The sequence below is a fragment of the Haliotis rubra genome, unplaced genomic scaffold, assembly GCF_003918875.1.
Source record: "Haliotis rubra isolate DU_JTF1 unplaced genomic scaffold, ASM391887v1 Scf131, whole genome shotgun sequence".
Lineage (NCBI taxonomy): Eukaryota > Metazoa > Mollusca > Gastropoda > Lepetellida > Haliotidae > Haliotis > Haliotis rubra.
In genome coordinates this window covers 50,611-73,938 of record NW_025765237.1, presented here as the reverse complement: position 1 = coordinate 73,938, position 23,328 = coordinate 50,611, and the positions used below count along the sequence as shown (strand labels likewise).

Sequence of the window (23,328 nt, the reverse complement as noted above, 5' to 3'; positions counted from 1 at the left end):
AAAAACTCTAATGCAAACTATTTAATAAAGATATTGTACATATAAAAGATGCACTATTTGCATAATGATGTGCCCGATGTCAATAAACCTACTGTTGGTTATGTGCCCAATGGAATCCAACATTGTTCCTATGTTGTATGTCAAAACCATGTTCATTATCTTTTGATTTAACTGAAACTTTGAAACTAGCAATTGTATAAAGAAATACTGATAAAAAGTGACCACTGCACTGTCACCGTGTTTTACCCCTGCTATTTTCACAACTGATTCTGAGAAGACTAAATGAGAGTGATAAAAATGATTTCCGCCCTCTTCACAGCCAACAAGGACAAGAACTAAACCCGTCTAAACCTTTTTGCCTGTTCTACCAGAGCCCATAATTAAACATCTATTAGAACTCGGGTCGGGACTTCGGAATGTATTCTATGCTAAGGTATATAGCTTCACGCTTTCAGAAGCTGGGCCATACAAATAAACCTTCACGACACCAAGCTATATATGCATTAGTTCTGAGCGAATGGTGTTGAAGTTGCACCTTTGAGGACTATATATAAACAGGTTTATATATGTATATATATACCATCCACACTGGTGAATATAAAATACAAGGAGGAAGCATTAATCCCGAACATATACCATCCACACTGGTGAATATAAAATACAAGAAGGAAGCATTAATCCCGAACACTGAACGCTGTTACAGGAGCCTTCCTAAAGTCAGGAACATGATAGCAGCCGTTGACCCTTCATTGGGGTACTTCCTGTCCACGTCCAATGTGTCCACACATCAGAAAACCAGTATTCCAAAACACTTTACTCTGCTACTTGGAACCAATGCACCCCTTCGCTTTGTGATTTTTAATGGCTCGTTTCACGTACGATTCTTTCACAGCGGATCCTCTTTTCTTGATCCTGGTCGTTGTGACGTTGAGAAAGACCATCGAGTCGTCCACAACGTGTCTGAAACTGCAACATCAATGGGAATCTGGGATAGTTGGCAAAACTAGATGGCTGGTCACGAAACAATATGTATACATCGTTGGTTCTCTCACGGATATCTTACACACACATACACACATGCACGTGTTCTCACTGTTCCCTTTACTTCCGCACCGTCACTATAGTTCAGGAAGTGCGACGTCATTTGGAAAACTTGCAAAACGTGATAATGGCTTTACATGCTCTACAGCATTGTTGTCAGATTGATCTGCCAGTGTCTCTAGTCTGTGAGTATAGAAGACACTACTTCTTGAGTGCGGCGTAAAAATAAACTCACTCACTCACTCACTCACTTGAATGTGTGAATGGAGTTATAAGGTTCACGTATGTCAGAATGCCTGTATTCTCTTTACACTTGCTGGACATTCAGAAACTTTCTCGCTGATATACCACATACACGCAACTCAAGGGACGCTACTCTGTACAGACAATTACGGCGCACAAGGTCACGCGTGTCCTTTGACCTCCATAAATATACGTACATCACTGTGCCGCTGTCATCCATCAGGCGATCCCCGTCCCTCCCCATCACGTACAGGGGCTGTCCCACCCTGTAATTGGGGCACACGGCGCAGTACCCGGGGGTGGTGAACATTAGCGTCTGTCCCACCCGTATCCGGTCTCGGCCTGGAAGCAAAACACAACGTCTTTGTCTCCATTGAAAATGATGTCATTTACAGGCCGCTTGAGCTGGAGACTTCCAGCTTTAGCGGCAGAATTTATAGGCAGGCTGGAACAATTTCGTCAAATATTGTCGGTAAGATATTCTGCTGATGCACATCCTGTAAAGTGTTCAGGCAAACTTCACTCATATTACATCTGGTCAGTTAACCTAGAGGTGGTTACCTTGAATATGTGTCTTCAGCACCGTGGTTTCCGTGTGCCGCCACGCCCCTTCTTCCTCCGTACCCCGCGTCTCAACTTTGTACACTAGAAGCATAAAACAACTTCGGGAGTTGAAAACCCTTGTCAATTCTGAGAGGCACTTCGATGGAAGTGAAACAATACACCAATAAGGTGACGTTTCCTTCTTTCCATAGTCGCCCAGATTAAACATTAATTTTGACAAACAAATCAGTGGTTCTATACGGAAGTATTTGACAAACAAATAAGTGGTTCTATACGGAAGTAACCGTGTGGAGGAATGTCTAAACCTACGGACAAGGAGAACCTTTACGTCAGACTATTTATGTCTGATTGTGAATGTCAGAGGCTGGAAGTGTATGTCTGACTGATGTGGAAATATCAAAGGTGGTATTTGGTGTTTACTCGTAAAATAAAATATAATTAGAGACCGAGGTATTTTGTAGGTGGACGGAAAAGCCGAGTGGTGCCGAGTGAGGTTGGGCTTACCGTAATCAACTCCGCATAACTCTCTCTTCACGTGTTTGGTTCTCATCCTCATACCGCGGCGCGTGGCTGGCACTTGCCGCACGTACCTGCAACATGCACACATCACATCGCTATTCAAAGCATCGCTCATACTTGCTTCTGGGAGCTTGCTGACAGGAAGTCTTTACGAGGCAACATACATGAGTCAAGGTCACCGAGCTCTGAGTCAAGGTCATTAAGCACTGAGTTCGGGTCACCCATCACTGAGACAAGGTCCCCGAGCAGTGAGTCCAGGTCACAGAGAACCGAGTCTGGGTCAGCAAGGACTGTCTGTGACATCCAGCTCTAAGTCTGGGTCTCTTAGCATGCAGACAAGGTCACCGAGCATTGAGACAATGTGACGAATCACTGAGTCCGGTTCACCAAGTAAAAATATATAGATTTTCTTTCCAAGTATCCTTCTCTTCTATTCAGTTGACCGCCTCCGTGGTGTAGTGGTTAGAACGTGTGCCCCGAGAGTGGAAGGTCGTTAAAAGACGTTAAAATATGGTACTTGTTGGTCCCTGCCTGGCGCTCGGCATTAATGGGTACAACAAGGACTGGTCGGCTCGGAGTCAGTATAAGTGTCTGATTAGGGTATTCAGTCTTAACTGCGGTATGGTATCTCAGTGAGCTAGCACTATAAAACCAGCCTAAGTCTGGGCTAGTACAAGCAGCCACACATGCACATACACACGCATGCACGTCGTCATATGAGCGAAATATTCTTAAGTGCGACGTAAAACCCGTTTCACCTCACCTTTATTCAGGTAAGTTTGATGATGGACGATACATACCGCACTATGAGAGTGTTATTGGCTGACCATTGGTTTAACTAATAATATTATAGTAGGTGAATTTGGACAAATATTCACTGTATTATATTCGATGACACCGATGAGCAAGACTTCTTGTGTTTCTGATACAAAATTTTACCAGTTGACATCAGCAGACTAAATGAACTCGTATGGGTTAAAATTACCTGAAGCACGGGTTAAAATTACCTGAAGCACATATGCAGACACCCTTGTGTCTCTGGGACAGGTTCGAACACAGGACTGGCAGAGTCACCGAGCTGTCTTTAGCGTCATACGCCTGGCTGCAGGAGGGCTCTGAAATAGGAAGATGCCGCCCTCCTAGGGTCTATGGTAACAAACTGACATTGAATAAAAAGGATCTGCACATTATGTCTTTTCAAATATCCCTTTTACAGTCAGAATAACATTGTCTTCAGAACACCCAGTCTGCCCAGCAAACAACTATGAAGCAATATGATACTTAAATAGTCTCATCAAGTATATACACTTTACCAACAACAGTAATCTCTTGTTGCCTTCACATCTTTCCCTCAGGACTAATGACACCATCTATTATACATTCTCCTACATAGAGAGGAAAGTCTATTGATGTCAACTGTAATATGGAGAACACGACGTTTCGAAGGATATCCTTACTCCTTCAATATACTCTGAAAGCGTCCTCTTCCCCATTTAACAGAAGCTGACATCCACACACTTTCCCCTTTTAACGCTCCCACTGTCTACCACTGTCCACTACCCACCCTTCTGTAGCTCCTCCCTGATGGTGATAATGGAAGGTTGATGATGGGCCACCTCCTGTTTGTCAATGGCTCGGAACCCGAAACAGATCTTCTCACCTTCGGTCACCTGGTATCAAACAACAGTCACAAGAATGCAAAGTAATGAAGAGGGACGTAGACACTTGGGTCCTGACACAGATATAGGTAGAGACACTTGGGTCCTAACACAGGGGCACAGATATAGGTAGAGACACACAGGTACAGACACATGGGTCCCAACACAGGGACACAGATATAGACAGATAGACCTGACAAAGTGAGGTATCGGGTATGACACAGATACGGGAAGCATGGTTGACGGCATGTGTCACCTTGTGTAACATCACGGAAAACAGACCATCCTTGTACAGGAACATCGCCTTTCTCCTCGTCATAATAGCCATCTGAGAAAACAAACAATACATTATTATTATTATTATTATTAATATAGGATATTTATATAGCGCACACATCCACGCACTAGTGCTTGCTCAAGGCGCTGGTATTTTTTCCCTCGATCATTGGATATCAATCTCAATGGCACATCTTATTATCAATCTCAACTCCCTGGGGGGTATACAACTCTTGCAGCCACTAGGCGCACCGAGTTATCGTGGCTTTCTCATCCTAACGAGGTACCCATTCACAGCTGGGTGGACTGGGACACGTAGTCACAGTATTTTGTCCAAGTTCACTGCACGTTGCTGTACCCGCAACTAGGTGTTTGCACGTATTCATGTGGCCACTATCTGGTCATATACCAACGGATTCGTGGGTTCTTTTATGTGCACAGGGTTGTGTACTGTACACTTGGGATTGTGACAACACTGAAAGAGTCTGCACACAAAGTTGACTCCAAGGTTTTTACACCCGGTCACAGGTGGGTTCGATCCCGACACCTCATCCTCGCTGGATCACTAGCCTGGCGCCTTAGCCGGCTCGCCCACCGCGCCCCCTACATAACACGTGAGGTATCTCCACTGTTTGTATAAGGAGATATTATATCTTCTTTCACAAGAAGTTACCATGTGCGGCATAAATTTATAATCACATTTTTAGTTATTTATTTTCAGCTATTTACGAAGAACAACATTTGAGTGTGTCAAAACTGTTAGGCCGCAATCAACAATATTCCTATCAGTCTCTCCCTCCTACTCTCACAAAAATGTGACCTTGGTCTCACCTCGGCCTGTGTGACTGGGATCATCTTGTGACCACTCGGAAGTCCTGTGTCCACACGAACGTTGTGGCTGGTGGTATTCCTTAAAGACCTTCACAGTCACCATAGAAACGTAACATGGTATCAATACATACGGCTGGTATCAGATACAAAATATGTGTATTTGTTGTTTAACGCCACACTCAGCACTGTTCCAGCTTTATGGCAGCGGTCTGTAAATAATTGAGTCCGGACCAGACAATCCAGTGATCAACAGCATGAGTATCGATCTACGCAATTGTCATACGATGACATTTGTCAACCAAGTCAGCGAGCCTGACCACACGATCCCGTTAGTCGCCTCTTACGACAAGCACGGGTTGCTGAAGACCAATTCTAACCCGGATCTTCTCGGACATAGGTACAAGATACACAGATCAGGTCATCGCTTGGTGATTATTCATAGAAACCTCAGCTCGGCCAAAAGACGTCACAAAATGCTTCCACAAGGTCGTTATCGGTTCCTGATTTTGCCATGATCTAAGTTATCTGTACGCTTAAATGAGAATGGTTGGATTAAAAATCCGAATGGAACTGAAAAAAATGACCTTCTGTCTGGGTAATGCCCAGTCAGTGCTACTTACGTCAGGCATACCTCGATACACATGATGCTGGCGCTGGCAACTGCGCTCCGCTTCCGGCGTGATGACTCGCCTTCAGTGTCGTGTGCGCATGCAAAGCCGCACTGCTCACACAATGTGGTCCTGACAAAAGTAATGAGTGTTGAGATGCTTGCAGCAATGTTATATACTACCCATCAAAAGTGTAAGTGTAGCCACTTACTTCAGTCGACTGATCTAAACTAGATTTTGCAAAATATTCTACTCAGTTTAAGGGTACTGTTTACACATGAACTGATGTATTGTAAAACAACGTTGAAAAGATTATCGTCATGAGTTCAATAAATGATGAAACTCAGTGAAAATTGGTGAATTCTTCACAAAACTTTTCACCAAAACGCAGCTGTTCACATGCACGATATTTGCACATGCTTTTCAGCAATTTGATGCATGATCCTCGTGCAGTTCATCTGCATAAGGTTTGCAGTTGGTTCCCCGAGGTTAGTGGAGAAATCCATCTTCGATGTAACCATATATAGATACATAACATATAGGGAGTGTTTTGAGTGAGTCTAAGCTTTTGATGGGTAGTATAGAAAGAGTATCCGTACAGTGTTGGGTAGAGGAGAGTCAGATGTTTGCTTCATTTGTTCTCGGTATCAGGCAGTGCAATATTGCCGTAACTTGCCCAACTGAAGACATTATGACTGAAGCCACGGGCCTCGCTGGAGGCGTTATAACATATTGCCGTAACTTGCCCAACTGAAGACATTATGACTGAAGCCACGGGCCTCGCTGGAGGCGTTATAACATATTGCCGTAACTTGCTCAACTGAAGACATTATGACTGAAGCCACGGGCCTCGCTGGAGGCGTTATAACAAAAGGGAGATGTATCGGCAGTGGGATATCTTCTCTAGTGTTTCCCTTGAACGTACCCAGAGTTGCTGATGTCAAATGGTTTGCTGGAGACGCTCAGGTTATAGGTGCAGTGGTCGTTCTTGCCAACAGCGACGTTATACGTCGTGTCGATCTGCATCTGTCCTAGACGTGATCCTCGACTGTCGAACTGGTACACCTCCCCAGATGGAGCCTGTGAACAGGAAACAGAGGTACAGTACACCTTCCTGACGGGGCCTGTAAACAGGAAACAGAGGTACAGTACACCTCCCTGGCGGAGTCTGTGAACAGGAAACAGAGGTACAGTACACCTTCCTGACGGAGTCTGTGAACAGGAAATAGAGGTACAGTACACCTCCCTGACGGAGTCTGTGAACAGGAAACAGGTACAGTACACCTTCCTGACGGAGTCTGTGAACAGGAAACAGGTACAGTACACCTCCCTGACGGAGTCTGTGAACAGGAAACAGGTACAGTACACCTTCCTGGCGGAGACTGTGAACAGGAAACAGAGGTACAGTACACCTTCCTGACGGAGTCTGTGGACAGGAAACAGAGGTACAGTACACCTCCCTGACGGAGTCTGTGGACAGGAAACAGGTACAGTACACCTTCCTGACGGAGTCTGTGAACAGGAAACAGAGGTACAGTACACCTCCCTGGCGGAGTCTGTGAACAGGAAACAGAGGTACAGTACACCTCCCTGACGGGGCCTGTGAACAGGAAAGAGGTACAGTACACCTTCCTGACGGAGTCTGTGGACAGGAAACAGAGGTACAGTACACCTCCCTGACGGGGCCTGTGAACAGGAAAGAGGTACAGTACACCTTCCTGACGGAGTCTATGGACAGGAAACAGAGGTACAGTACACCTTCCTGACGGAGTCTGTGGACAGGAAACAGGTACAGTACACCTTCCTGACGGAGTCTGTGAACAGGAAACAGAGGTACAGTACACCTCCCTGGCGGAGTCTGTGAACAGGAAACAGAGGTACAGTACACCTCCCTGGCGGAGTCTGTGACAGGAAACAGAGGTACAGTACACCTCCCTGACGGAGCCTGTGAACCGGAAACAGAGGTACAGTACACCTTCCTGACGGAGTGTGTGAACAGGAAACAGGTACAGTACACCTTCCTGACGGAGTCTGTGAACAGGAAACAGAGGTACAGTACACCTTCCTGGCGGAGCCTGTGAACAGGAAACAGAGGTACAGTACACCTCCCTGACGGAGTCTGTGACAGGAAACAGAGGTACAGTACACCTCCCTGACGGAGCCTGTGAACCGGAAACAGAGGTACAGTACACCTCCCTGACGGAGCCTGTGAACAGGAAACAGAGGTACAGTACACCTCCCTGGCGGAGCCTGTGAACAGGAAACGGGGGTACAGTACACAACCATGAGGGTGTCTATGAACGGCAAACAGAGGTACAGTACACCTTCCTGACGGACAGGAAACAGAGGAAGAGATTTTTTATGGATGTCAACTTTATATGCCAATCAAAGACCAGTAAACAGAGGTATAGCAGCCCACAAACAGCCGTATGCCGCCTTGAATCAGCCCGCTATAACGACGTGCTGAAAGTGAGTGATGTCTGCTCACTAGTCAGGCACGATAGCTCACCCATGAAGTCTTTTTAGAAGAAATCTCCAAACCGCCACTTCTCGGAGAGACTCCATGTGGAGTATATATTGAGTCAGGAATTCGATTTCAGTCGCGTGGACATGTTGTGAGATGTAGTGAGGGAACTACTACTTACCCCTAATACCCCTTTCTTGACCACTGCTTCTTCTTGTGAGAAGTCTATGGTCTGGTGGTACGTGTGGGACTGATGTGACGTGATGTTGCAGTGGAGGTCGGAGTTAGGCGACTGCCGTCTGTGACTGTACATCGCAAGGGCGTCCGTCGCCGCCATCGTATCCTGGGGAGCAACAATCATCTCCATGGAAAACTAAACATTTACTTAGTGTCCTACAACATATTTCTACAACAGATTTGATGAACTGTGCCCCACTGGGAGTCAGAACAAATGCAAGCTTATTTCAATAAAACGGTTGCTTGCAAAATTTGGTTGACTGTATTTTGTTTGAAAATAAATGTCTTTTAAATCAAGTAATACAAGAAACATGGTTTTACTTCGGGAGCAAACGTGGTATTATACGGAATTAGATACAGATTTCGGATACGCTTTGGGGCATGTGAGTGTTTGATTTAAGCCGAAAGAGACTGCATGTGTTGAAGAATCACAGACTGGTCTCACCATCATCCCAATAAACACTCCATGTCGGCCGCGGTGCTGGACCAGCCAGTTGGCCACGGGTGTAACGTCAGACCACGTCCCCGAATGCAGGAATGTCATCAGCGCGAACGACGTAGCTTCCACCGAGTGGGCCTCGACTTGACTTCTGAACATGGACGACACTTCCTTTTCCGGGTCAGTGTCGGACCAGTAGAAACCTGTACCAGGCGGTGAGGGGCAGTGTCTTAGTATGGGTGTTCATGCTGGTTCTGCTATGTATGTGAATGCATGCTCATTGTGACACTGATAGCAGCCTGAGGGTAAAGTTCAGTTTGCATCTGGTTCATGAGTGAGTGAGTCTGTGAGCTGAGAGGAACTTTAAACATTGTTTCACTAATTCTCCTGTCAACTTAATGTGGAAAGTCCAAAGTGGACGCTATTTGTGAGTGAGTGAGTATGATTGTAAGCCGCTTTTAGCAATATTCCAGCTATATCACGGCGGGGGACACTAGAAATGGACTTCACACATTGCACCCATGTGGGGGATCGACCCCGGATCTTCGGCGTGACGAGCGAACGCTTTAACCACAAGGCTGCCAAACCGCCTACGTTGTTTGTCACTTTGAACCTCCAGCGACCACGCCCATGATTTTCACAAATGAATATTTAAAAAATCTCACACACTATCGGCTTCAAGCAAACTATTTTAAATACTACACATATCTTTGATTCAGGGCGGTAAGATACGTTCATTTGCCATCAATGTCAATATTACCGAAAAGTTTCCGACCAATATTTCACAATATACCGTTTTGACATTTTCAGAGGACCAAGAATGGTACCCATCACACCTCGTCCGGCCATTTCTCGGCTAGCAGGTTTGGTGTGACGTGGCTGTTACCCCAGTATTGCTAGAACCGTCTAAATACACTCACACAACATCCAATGTCACACAAACATGTTCAAGCTCAGTACACTGCTTTACCCTGGGAGGAGTTCTTCCTGTTGTTGATGACGCTCCTGACGGCGACATGCGCATATTCTGAGTTGACCTTGGTCAGCGCCAGACTGACCTTGGTTAGGGCGAGTGAGCTGGAGATGTTGTCCAGTCTCTCCTCCAGGAACGCCCACAGCTGTACCTTCAACGTCTCCGACACATCCTGAAACTCCTGGAAGCAGGATGCACAGAGCGAGTCGGTGAGTGGATTGGTGGGTGGATGGGTGGGTGGATGGGTGGATTGATAGATGGGTGGATGGGTGAGTGAGTGAGGACGTTGGTTTGGGTGAGTCTGTGATAATCTGTGTTAAGTTATGGGAGCTACGATCACCTTAGCGCTTCGCCAGTCGTAAGCCTGTGTTAAGTTATGGGAGTAACGATCACCTTAGCGCTACGCCAGTCGTAAGTCTGTGTTAAGTTATGGGAGTTACTATCACCTTAGCCCTAGGACTGTCATAAGTCTAACAAATGTTATTTTGGGGATTACACTGTCTCAGTAAAGCACGGAATCAAGTACATTTGTTAGAGTCCCATCAGGGATTCAAATCCATACTCTCAGCGTAAGGCACATAGTCGCTAGCACATAAAGTCAGCCATCTCAGCCGTAAGTCGTAAATATATGTTAAGGCATGAGAGTTACGATCGCCTTAGCGCTAAGATCCTAGGTGACTATTTCTTTGTATTAGCGGTACCTTACCTTCTTTTGGATGTGTTTCTCACACTGCAAGATAGACAGCAACACCTCCGACACCAATGTCACGACATCGTCAGCCTCGGTCTTCTGTAACACATAGGAGAAGACGGCCATTGTACATTCTTCACTGGTTGTGTCACACCACTTCGCTCTTGTACAACATAGTCATGCATCATCGTGATGTATTCCATGCTAACAGGACGGGATTAGCAGCAATACAGTTCACAATATACACGGGGCAGGTGAGGTGGTGTGGATAGGTCATGGGATGGCGGCGGTAGTAGCTGTTGCAGTTTACAGTCTCAACGTCTCCTGCACTACCAGACTATGGGCTGCTTGTATGATCATAGATGAGATATTTGAAAACAGTTGATATAGGTAGTTCATAGACATCGCACCAAGGGTCATTGCTGTGTATAAAGTGACTGAGATAGTGAGTTTGCTTTTAGCAATATTCCAGCAATATCACGGCGGGGGACACCAGGAATGGGCTTCACACATTGTACCCACGTTGGGAATCGAACCCGGGTCTTCGGCGTGACGGGCGAACGCTTTAACCACTAGGATACCCCATCTCCAATGTGTATAAAGAACAAGTCTCCCTCTATACATAAAATCTGGAGATTGGAAAATCTGACAGGCGATGTGTACCTCGGTACGTCTGTCTGTGTGTACCTCGGTACGTCTGTCTGACTACCAAGGTACGTCTCTCTGTCGGAGTGTACCCCAGTGTGACGTGGTGTGTACCTAGGTACGTCTATCTGTGTGTACCAAGGTACGTCTATCTGTTTGTACCAAGGTACGTCTCTCTGTGTGTACCAAGGTACGTATATCTGTGTGTACCAAGGTAGTCTGTGTGTACAACGTACGTCTCTCTGTGTGTATCAAGGTACGTCTATCGGTGTGTACCAAGGTACGTCTGTCTGAGTACCTAGGTAGTCTCTCTGTGTGTACCTCGGTACGTCTATCTGTGTGTACCAAGGTACGTCTATCTGTGTCTACCAAGGTACGTCTATCTATTGTACCAAGGTACGTTTCTCTGTGTGTACCAAGGTACGTCTATCTGTGTGTACCAAGGTACGTCTATCTGTTTGTACCAAGGTACGTCTCTCTGTGTGTACCAAGGTACGTATATCTGTGTGTACCAAGGTAGTCTGTGTGTACAAGGTACGTCTCTCTGTGTGTATCAAGGTACGTCTATCGGTGTGTACCAAGGTACGTCTGTCTGTGTGTACCAAGGTACGTCTATCTGTGTGTACCAAGGTACATCTCTCTGTTTGTATCAAGGTACGTCTGTGTGTACCAAGGTACGTCTATCGGTGTGTACCAAGGTACGTCTATCTGTGTCTACCAAGGTACGTCTGTCTGTGAGTACTAAGGTACGTCTATCTGTGTGTATCAAGGTACGTCTATGTGTGTGTATCAAGGTACGTCTATGTGTGTGTATCAAGGTACGTCTCTCTGTGTGTACCAAGGTACGTCTATCTTTGTGTACCAAGGTACGTCTCTCTGTGTGTATCAAGGTACCTCTCTCCGTGTCTACCAAGATACGTCTATCTGTGAGTACCAAGGTACGTCTATGTGTGTGTATCAAGGTACGTCTATCTGTGTGTATCAAGGTACGTCTATGTGTGTGTATCAAGGTACGTCTATGTGTGTGTATAAAGGTACGTCTATGTGTGTGTATCAAGGAACGTCTCTCTATGTGTACCAAGGTACGTCTCTCTGAGGTACGTCTCTCTGTGTGTACCAAGGTACGTCTATCTGTGTGTACCAAGATACGTCTCTCTATGTGTATCAAGGTACGTCTCTCTGTGTCTACCAAGGTACGTCTATCTGTGAGTACCAAGGTACGTCTATGTTTGTGTATCAAGGTACGTCTATCTGTGTGTATCAAGGTACGTCTATGTGTGTGTATCAAGCTACGTCTATGTGTGTGTACCAAGGTACGTCTCTCTGTGTGTATCAAGGTACGTCTCTCTGTGTCTACCAAGGTACGTCTATCTGTGTGTATCAAGGTACGTCTATGTGTGTGTATCAAGGTACGTCTATGTGTTTGTATCAAGGTACGTATATTATGGAAGTCGGAGTGTACCCCAGTGTGACGTGGTGAGTCTTCTGTCATCTCGATCTCGTCCCCGATCCCCTCCAGCAGCCACTGTGCGCCATTATCAATTAGGGTTTGGTCGATGTAGGTGAAGTTCATCTCCTTGACAACACACAGCGTCTGTAGCACTGCCGCCGTGAACCTGTATGAGAAACAAAAGAAAGTGTTAGGTAGCCTGGGGACAATATCTACCAGGGTCAGCCCGAATCTGACCGCTGAGTACGATAAGCATTGATTGATTTCCTAACCCCGAGTTCACCATTCAAGAAAATACGCTATAGAGCACATACCACGTAGCTGGTGGCTGCCCCTCTAGCAGCAGAAACCCCCCTCTAGGGTGTCTGTAGTTGAGAAGCTGCGAAACACCTGGTGGCAGAGAGAGATGGGTGTCAGTGAGAGGAGAAGTGTGTGGAAGATGTATATGTAGCGGCCATAAACTTTCGAACGACGGACCTTCTGATCCGTTGTCGGACGCCTTGTCCACATGACCAAAGAGGTTAACCCTGTCAGCAAGCTGACAAGGTAAGGGTGTCATCTATGGGATAACTCCCCTCGCGGTACCATGATGTTCAGGTGCATCATGAAAATGGGGATTTGGTACCTATTTGTGTATATAGTGTTCTGGTTGCGTAGTCTGCATTGGACAATCGTCAGGAGGGTCGGAAAGGACGCATGGAAACCAGAAAATCCAGTATTGGCCGAGTCACCTCTTCTTTGAGAGGCATATACACGTTGGAGTACTACGTAAGGATATGTTATGGATGAACAACATCGCTGATTGTAAAAATAAGATCCATCATCCCATCGTCCATCCAAATACTTACTGAGCCTTTCAGATACCTCTTTGGATTTGTTTTTAATCTGTGGCGAATATCACCTACATTTTGTGTAGAGCATAACACAGGCGCCATACCCTGCTTTACAAACTTTTTCCCCTTCGTCTCCAGGTCGTGCGTGATGACCCCCTGTCGTTGTAGGTAGCGGAGGGCCGTCACGGCCGGGGCCAGATCCCCCAGCACCCTCCTGCCCCCCAACACCGCCGTCTCCTCCATCAGCGACTCCGACTGCACGATCACGCCGCTCACCACGTCCCCCATCAAATCCCCTGTAATACAGAAATATCACTGATGACTAGTATCCTGCTCCGCGGTCTTTATTTTTCTCTCCAGTAGAATCCTAGAGGTTTGAGTGAGTCAACTATAATGTATTTGTACCAATATGGGTAATCGGGGCCATGGTGCTGTTGTGCAAAACAACCTTTGCGCTAAGACTACCTTAAACCTATGATAAGGTATGGGAGTTACGGTCACCTTAAACCTATGATAAGGTATGGGAGTTACGGTCACCTTAACGCTAAGACTACCTTAAACCTATGATAAGGTATGGGAGTTACGGTCACCTTAACGCTAAGACTACCTTAAACCTATGATAAGGTATGGGAGTAACGGTCACCTTAACGCTAAGACTACCTTAAACCTATGATAAGGCATGGGAGTTACGGTCACCTTAACGCTAAGATCGCTTTGCAGAACAGCACCCTGGGCCTCCTTTCACAAAGCACTAAGGTGATCGTAAGTCACTAAGGTAACCTTAGTTCAATGTTAAAGAATGGCAGTTAAGGTTAACCTTAGTAAAGGTTGTTTTGTGAAAGGCGCCCCTGGTCTCCGAGGTCAATACCGAGAGGAAACAGTTTTGTAGCGTAAAGGAAGCCTTTCGTGTCTGTACTCACCGTAGGCGAACATGTTGGTGTGGCTGGTGCCGGAGATGGTGTCGAGAGGCAGCGCCAGGTCAACAACCGTCGTCTGCTCGTCTTCCAGTTTGCTCCACGATGCTGGAACAGAGGAGGGCGTTCAGGTTTAAGTGTCGGTAGTCGGTGAGTTGATGAACGTATTACTGAAACTCTAGACAGGGGGGCAACAAGTACCATCTTTTATATATTTTGGTATGGTACCGATAAGATGATATAAAGACAAGATGTAGTATTGCAGGCGTACATATAATTCTCTCCCCTTTTTGCGCGGCCGCCATGTTGTCCTTTGCTGGCCCCGTATCGTTATGCAGAAGCAGAGCTGATGGGTCTAACTGGAAAGTGACTGTCTGGGACATCCGGCGGCCTTCTGGCTGAAATATTGGAGGGAAAAATTGAATTGGAGCGTTTTGGTCGGTTTTACAGTTATATTAGGGCGTATCAGTTGGAATGATTGAGTGAGTGAGTGAGTATAGATTTAAACAGTTTTTAGCCATATTCCAGCAACATGAAGGGCGAAGACACGAGGAATAGGCATCACTTGTTGTCCCAATATAGGGATTCGAACCTCGGCTAGAGCGTCAAAAGGTTTTACTGCTTGGCTGACCAGCGTGAGGAGCGAGAAACCACTTTCTACGCAACAGGGATACCATGACATGTGTCAACCAAGTCAGCGAGCCTGACCACCCAGCATGGGTAGTTGAAGGCCAATTCTAATCCGGATCTTCACGGGTAGAAACGCACTCAGCAATATTCCAGTTTTATGATGGAAGTATGTAAATAGCTGAGTCTATAGAGCAAATGATGAAATAACTAACAAGCATCGATCCCACAGGTGAGGTGAGGTGAGGTGAGGTGAGGTGAGGTGAGGTGAGATTGGGTTTAACATAGTGCTTGAGAATATTTCGCTCATATGACGACGTGCATGCATGTGTAGGTGTATGTGCCGCTGCTTGTACTAGCCTAGACTTAAGCTGGTTTTATAGTGCTAGCTCACTGAGATACCATACCGCAGTGAAGCATGAATACCCCACTCAGACACATTATACTGACTCCGAGCAGACCAGTCCTTGTACCCATTAATGCCGAGCGCCAGGCAGGGACCAACAAGTACCATATTTTAACGTCTTTTGGTATGACGCGGTCAGGGATCGAACCCGCGACCTTCCGCTCTCCGGGCGGACGCTCTAACCACTACACCACGGAGGCGGTTCGATCCCACAACTGGAATGGGATGACATGACCCAACCACGATCTCCTTAGCCGCCATTATGGGCATAGAATGCTGAAGACCATTGCTAACCCGGATGTTCACGGTTATGGATAATAAACCGGACAACACCTGAATTTTAACCCAGGAACAAAAAGGGCGCAACTCTTCAAAGTTTAACCTTGATCTTTATCAACAGCTATATGGCAGGTGTAGTCACCTGATAATATACAGATTGATACGAGACGCGCAGTGTCGGAAGAGTTGACGGAATGTGTCACGTGACCTGTGTCCTCACCACAACATACATGTCCTTCTGGACAGTGTCTGTGACGCGGCCGGCCCTGGCGACGGCGCGGATGTGATGATGTCCCGGCTTCAGAGCTACGAAGGTGTAGTCATGCCACGCCCCCGACTTGGGTTTGATCCGCTCCGTGTACCGCAATTTTCGCCCGCCTCGCTTCTCGTCGGTGTCGTCGTCCTGGCCCGCCTCCCGCACGATACACAACTCCTCTGGGACCGTCACAGTCACCGTCACCTACAGGCAAACACACACACGTGTATTAATGCTCCTGTAACCGGTTTGCTGGATCTTCCGTAAGTATTAATATACGCCCCGGTAGGAAACCTGCAAACTGCACGCGTCAGTTCCATTCAGTACGGCTGAGAACCAAAGACAATGATTCTAGTTTTAAAGCCTGGTTCCACATAAACTACAGTTCAGTCGGTGCCGATTCGAAAAATGTTTGGCCAAAGATGTAATAGGAATAACATGACTGGATGATTTAATCTGAGAGGAGACAAATGTACGGGAAAGATCACCGTTTACTAGCTCACTAGTTCATGTTCAACACAAGATGTTTCGAGTCGAAAGTCTTACCTTGATGCTCTTAGACTTGAAGTTGAAGACAGAGAACTTCACCTTCACAGTCTCAAGTCGAACAACCTTGTATGGCATATGTATATCTACAAAGAACTCCTTGCTGACGGTGAAGTCCACGGCCTCGGACACACACAAACCCCGGCGACTAGACACGCCCACCGCATGCATCCGCCAGGTCGTTAGGCTGTCCGGCAATGTCCAGTTTAAGTACATGATGGCCCGGTCCTGTCGGAGGATACGCCTGGGGTACGGAGTATATCACACACCATGGAATATACGGGATATGTAGCGATCAACTGGGACATTATATCCTTAAACAAGATACGTATACGTATTCAAATTCTAGAACCTTTTATAATTGAGCGCCATCCGGGATTTGAACTCACGCCCTCAGAACGAGGCACCAAATCGCCAACAGACAAAGTCAACGATCTTACACACATAGCCTGTAATGTTGTACTGAGAAAGTGTACATGTAATCCCAAACATGGCATTTGCTACATTTGACCACTTGTATGTTCATGTGTGACTGAAGGTGAAACACACACAGTTTCGGTCTGCAGATGGAATGCACTGATTGTGTGACTACATATACTGTGTGACTGGAGATGGAATATACTGTGTGACTGTGCCCTGTGTGAACAAGTAACTCGTAGCGAGGTATATCGTCGGTTGGTTGAACAACTGGAGGCTATATGAAGAACATTGATTCTTACAATTCTTACCTGGAGAGAAGTATATCTTCAAATAACCAAGTTTCAGAGAAGTTCTGTCGCACCACGAACTTGACAGTCTCAAAGGTCTTCTGCACTTCTGGATTTGAAGGCAAGGAGGCAAAAATGTTTCCCGCGAGGTCGTTAGGAAGGCCGGGACCTGCGCAGAACAAGATAAAGAGGAACCATGCACGACGACCTAACCAGAGTGACTAGGCTCTTAACACTTGAGTCGGCCGGGTCTTGGCCGTGTCTGGACCCCAGACAACAGGGACAGGCAGCCGGACAAGCAGCATCAGTCTAGCCTGTGGTAGCCGGGTCTTGTCATACATGGATGCTAACTGGCCGTCTCCAGAATCTCCTTGGGGAACACAGTGTGCGTGTTTCACAATGACACAGACAATCTGGGAACATTCATTTTCCCATTTTGCGTTCTTGAGGTTTGTATGAGAGAGACAATTTGTTTAGTGGATGATTTAAGAGGCGTAATCTTATTCTCCGAAGGCAAAGCCGAACAATAATATTGTAAACAAACATACCAAACATCATATGGGGACAACGATTGCCTTCTTCTATTTAAAATCTGAAGCAAAAATCATTTTCCGAGCAGTTACTTTTCATATATTTTTTGTTTTCCATGGACTCACCACACCTCTACCTACTACAGAAGAGTTTGCCATCACTCCACACACCAACTCACCATCAAAGAGGGGTGTGCCTCTCGTGTCCAGGAATCGAAGAACAAAACCATTCATCGTCCACGTCTGCAGGAGAAAGAAATGACACCTGTGACATTCGACTAGCTAATGATTGACATTCGACTAATTTCCACTAATGATGATTTCGTACTATACTTGGTGAGGAAATATGAACACCTCTTTAAGTATGTTGGCGGCGAGGTCGATGTCATGTTACTTTACCTGTGAGAAGGTGTCTCTCTGAAACTGGGAAGATGAAGCCAGACTGTGGCCCATCAGTGCCTGAAACATCTGAATTAATGATGCACTTATGAAACAACATGGTACAACCTTGAAACAACATGATACAACCTTGAAACAGCATGATACAACCTTGAAACAACATGCACGACCTTGAAGCAACATGATGCATCCTTGATTCAAGTTGATACATCCGTGATTCAAGTTGATACGCCACGATTCTGCCGTACTACGTACAGATTCATGATACACTCACCTCCTGTCTTGACAGTGAAGATCTCCCATCCAAGAGGTACTCAGTAACCTCCGGTTTGGACATTGAGGATCTCCCGGCCAAGAGGTACACACTCACCTCCTGTCTGGTCAGTGAAGATCTCCCGTCCAAAAGGTACACACTCACCTCCTGTCTTGACAGAGAAGATCTTCCATCCAAGAGGTACTCAGTAACCTCCGGTTTGGACAGTGAAGATCTCCCGGCCAAGAGGTACACACTCACCTCCTGTCTGGTCAGTGAAGATCTCCCGGCCAGCAGGTACACACTCACCTCCTGTCTTGACAGAGAAGATCTTCCATCCAAGAGGTACTCAGTAACCTCCGGTTTGGACAGTGAAGATCTCCGGTCATGAGGTACACACTCACCTCCTGTCTTGTCAGTGAAGATCTCCTTTCCAAGGGGTACACACTCACCTCCTGTCTGGACAGTGAAGATCTCCTTTCCAAGAGGTACACACTCACCTCCTGTCTGGTCAGTGAAGATCTCCCGGCCAGCAGGTACACGGACTGGTCGACTGCCACCAGGCCTACTCTCGTGTTGTTGGCGCCGTCAATGCGGAACCTTGTGTTGAAGCCAGGCCTGTAAACCTTGTTCTGGTTGTACTTCCTGAGAGTTAACTGCACAGAGTGAAAGTTTTAGTGCACGTACCAAAACAGATTCTGGTTGTTTACAATTTCATATAAAGTAGTACATCCAAGATAGTGTTTGGTGTTTATTCATGAGTTTCCTATTTCACAATAATTGTCAGGCAAGAGCCTGATCTGTTTCATTGGCATTTTAAAAGTTGGTGAGTAGTAAAAACTTAAGATACTATATGGACAAGAACTTCTTTATTATGGTGGTAACAATGAATGGTGGTATAAAATCTGGTGACAATAAGTGGAAGCCGATAGTCCATGAGGCAGAAACAAAATATACGTGGCTGATAAGATTAATTAGCAATGATAGCTGGAGTGCTCTAATCTGTTGTTTTTATCAGTTCATTGTAAATCAGTCAAACCAAAAGATCTGCTTGAAGACCAAGACCAATCACATAAAATATTTCAAGAACTAGTGAACAGCCACCCCAAGACCAGTTCCAAGAAAGCCGCCAGCATATCCAACTATCTCAGAAAGACTGTTGTCAACCTAAGTGATAAAAAACATCACTGAACAAGAGGTCAACGTACTTTCGAAGGGACTAAAGTCCATCCCAACCACACCACTCCGCAACCACGACGATGTCTTCACCAACATCGAAAAGGGCCCCCAACAACTAGCGCCAGGAGGTAAGACTGATTACTTACGTCACCAGATTACACAACCCCTTGCCAAAAACCAGCCCACAACCACTCAACCTGACAGCTGCCGAAAAACTAGCCATCCATGACTGACGCAGATCAAGGACATCACCATTGTCCTAGCCGACAAGGGCAAGGCCACAGTCATCCTAAACACACCAAACTTCCACCACATGGTCAACAGGATCCTCCAAGACCCTACCACCTACCGCAAGATCAAGCAGTATTAAGTTTTCTTTTAAACAGTTGTTTTTACATAGAATCTCGCAATATGACAATGAAATTATGAATGGCAGAAAGCATAAACGAGATATGAAATCTCCTATATTTCATATGTTGGAATTATTAGCTAAATATGGTATCCAGGAAGAAATTAAACAATATGTAGTGTGTTCTAAATTTTTATGTTAAAGGAAATGGTCAAGAATGGTACGGGAAATGGTCTTACAATGTGATAGAAAAGCAGCAGAGTATGCCATGCAGTCAAGGCTGTCATTGATACGGTATCAGTCAATAAGATCGGACGGTGTAAATCGACTATGGCAACTGGCGCTTGACAGACCAAGGTTCTATAAACGTATTGGTTTTCTTATTAAACTTGGTTCTGTTCCCATTCAGTCAAAGGAATGTGAGTGTGGCACTGTGGCGCACGATATTTTAAAGCATGTTTTTATGTCTTGTATGATTAATATTGCTGAAAGAAATGTCTTATTTGAACAAATTTGTGACTTACTTGATGTTAATATCTTTGTAAAATTATGGACCTACGATGATGATGAGGAATTCCTAAAATTTCTGCTTGGCGGAATACCGGAAGATGTAAAGGACCAGCTAAACTATGATGTGTGGGAAAATGTTATAATATGTGTCTCAAATTGTGTATGTAAATGGAAAGATATTTATAACTGTTGTATTTCACCTTACCACCCTGTATAAATTATTTCATGAGCATTTCTGTTGTATCATGTGCCAGTAATATGACTGTATAATATACATATACATTTGTAATCTTCAAACTATGGAGGAAATAAAGAATATCTATCTCTATCTATCCTACCGCAAGATCAAGAAAGACCCCATCGCAAAACTCAACCGACAGCATAAAGCCAACCTTAAACAACTGAAAGATAAATATAAAATCAGCCAGCAACTGTATTATGTAAGCTAACTACATCCAACTCACAAGATCCCCAAACAATCCACAAGACCCCCACCTAAGGTCAGAATCCTTTTGTGCTCTAGAGACACTGTGTTCTACAGCACCGCTCAACACCTACCAGAAATCCTTTCCCCACTTGGAAAAACAGCGGAGTCCTTCACCTCTGACTCCACTCATTTCTGTACCAAACTCCTGGAAATAACCGAAGCAGACCAGATCCTGAGAGTACGATGTTGTGGACCTCTTCACAAGTGTCCCTATAGATGAAACTCTCCAAATCCTCCGCCAACGCATCTCCGGATTAGAACCCCCTTGACACCAACCCCTCACCACTGACTTAATCATCGCTCTGACCTCCATCACCTCCACGTACATCGCCTATGGACACGACTACTATGAGCAAACGGCCCACCCATGGGCTCCCCTCTGTCCCCAATACTCACAGAAATCTGCATGACCTCTTTCGAACAGCAAGCACTTAGCACCTCAACCATCAAACCTACCTGCTGGTACAGGAAGGACGATGTTTGTCATTCTACGACTAGACCAAGACCCAGCAACCCTCCTGCAACACCTCAACCAACAGCACCCCCGGGTCCAGGTCACCATAGAAACAGAAACGAATGGTCAACTTCCCTTTCTAGATGTCCTCGCAACCAGAACCCCAGTTAACAAGATCCAAACCAGTGTCTATTGAAAGCCAACCCACTCCGACGAATACATCCATTTTGACTCCAACCACTCCTTGAGAACCAAAATGGCATAATCTCCACCCTCACCAGACGAGCCATCAACCTGTCCTCCACCAGTCTTACTGCAGACATTCAGCACCTCCACTATGTTTTCACAAAATTCAAACACTATCCCCTCAAAGCTAGTCGATAAAATCAGCAGCACCACCCTTCACCCAACAAGAAAACTGGCCACCAACAAACCTGAACCAGCACCACATCATCCACTGTCCTTATCACAAAATAATTTGAGACATCTCAAGAAAACTTGCAGACGCAGTTCATACCCGGAGACACCAACCCTCAATCAACAGAGACCAGGGATATCTCACCCAATCTGCATACAATGAACTGATAAAACAACAGATTAGAGCAATCCAGCTGTCATTGCTAAATAATCTTATCAGCCATGTATATTTTGTTTCTGCCTCGGACTATCGGCTTCCACCTATTGTCTATCTATACCGAAACGTCGCATCATATATAATAAAGAAGTTGTTATCCATAAAGCATCTTACTTTCTTAGGTGAGAGCATGGCGCTGACATGCTTATAACGGCCACATGTTAGGGTTGACAACTGATGTTATTTCTACTGACCATGAGTAGAGATGTCAGTATCATTAGACTGCTTCACATTAGAAACAACGCAATAATAGAGTTTCAATTGATAGTTTTTGCATACTCTGTGACAGTAATCCGTTAATTACAACCATCTTGAATTTACACCGAATGCAACACCAATGCCATCCTCGATAATCTCCAGGGTATACGTTACGATCACTCTCCCCTATACCCTGGATGCATCCACGGGGTGATGATTTTATTACCTCCCTTTGCTGGCTTTTTATCCAGTCAGGTGCCTACGCTGGGAAGTTGAGCGTACAAATCACTACTCACTTTCGCGTCTTAAATTATCTAACCGTTTAAACTTGGCAACACAATTGATGCAGAGGTACTCTGAAAGAAGTAGAAGGAGTTCTTTCATATATTCTTTTTAAAGTTTCAGATCTGTGAATTTGTCTTTATTATTTCCCCAAAAATCTGAGTGGCACTGCGAACAAACCTTTGCAACTGCGACCGCAATCTTTGTTGACCCTGGCAAGATCGGTTGTGAAGGCGGCTTAGCTGATTGGCTACTGTGAGAATGCGGAGCCAGCCAAGGGAGGTAATAAAGTCATCGCCCCAAGCCGTGGATGCATCCAGGGTATAGTGGAGAGTGATCGTAACGTATACCCTAGAGATTATCGAGGATGCACCAATACAAGCAGGGGTATATGTGTAGGACAGTTGTAAAAGATCAGCTTATGTTGTTAAGGTAATGAGATGCTCAACCTACTTCCTCCAGACATACATCCGGGACATCGAGTGTCATCGTGTTGTAGATCACTTCCGGTACTCCTTTTTTCGCCCTGTGTTATGAAGAAGGCGAGGACATTTGCAGAGGGAGATAACTCTGCCCTGTAAGAGGCCGGTATCTGGACTGTATGAAGGTCAGTGCCCATCATTATCAAGGAGTGGCTATAGATGGTTTGTCCTCGGGCCTCGACCTACGAGATGATGAGGGTGTCATGTGAGAACGACTCGCAGGTTTCAGTTAGCAAGATGATGTAAGTTAATGTTAATGTTTCACTGTTGAAAAGATTTGTCTGACATAGAAATTTTTGTATTTCAAGATGGTTTTACTAATGGATATTGAGGAATTTTGTTTCAGCAGTAACTGAAAAAATAC

General features: G+C 45.6%; 1 protein-coding gene across 2 annotated transcripts; it reads right to left on the bottom strand.

Annotated features, from left to right (window-relative positions):
* Positions 1–6: 6 nt before the first annotated feature.
* LOC124267389 (complement C3-like) lies at positions 7–23,120 on the bottom strand. 2 transcript variants are annotated; one of them, XM_046702299.1, is made up of 26 exons: positions 22,936–23,120; positions 18,890–19,045; positions 18,137–18,205; positions 17,917–17,980; positions 17,229–17,376; positions 16,501–16,744; positions 15,919–16,158; positions 14,658–14,784; positions 14,393–14,494; positions 13,577–13,768; positions 12,954–13,029; positions 12,652–12,805; positions 10,560–10,643; positions 9,851–10,034; positions 8,887–9,083; positions 8,386–8,547; positions 6,666–6,820; positions 5,753–5,872; positions 5,133–5,220; positions 4,282–4,353; positions 3,932–4,037; positions 3,375–3,482; positions 2,353–2,438; positions 1,846–1,929; positions 1,482–1,626; positions 7–966 (listed from the first exon to the last, which is right to left on the bottom strand). In XM_046702299.1, exons 1-23 carry the CDS (start codon positions 22,969–22,971, stop codon positions 2,401–2,403), a joined length of 2,922 nt encoding a protein of 973 aa, XP_046558255.1. In that variant the 5' UTR covers positions 22,972–23,120; the 3' UTR covers positions 7–966; positions 1,482–1,626; positions 1,846–1,929; positions 2,353–2,400. The 2 variants fall into 2 exon arrangements, with proteins under 2 accessions (XP_046558255.1, XP_046558256.1); XM_046702300.1 differs by having other exon boundaries at positions 17,917–17,985; positions 18,142–18,205.
* Between the last annotated feature and the right edge of the window lie 208 nt (positions 23,121–23,328).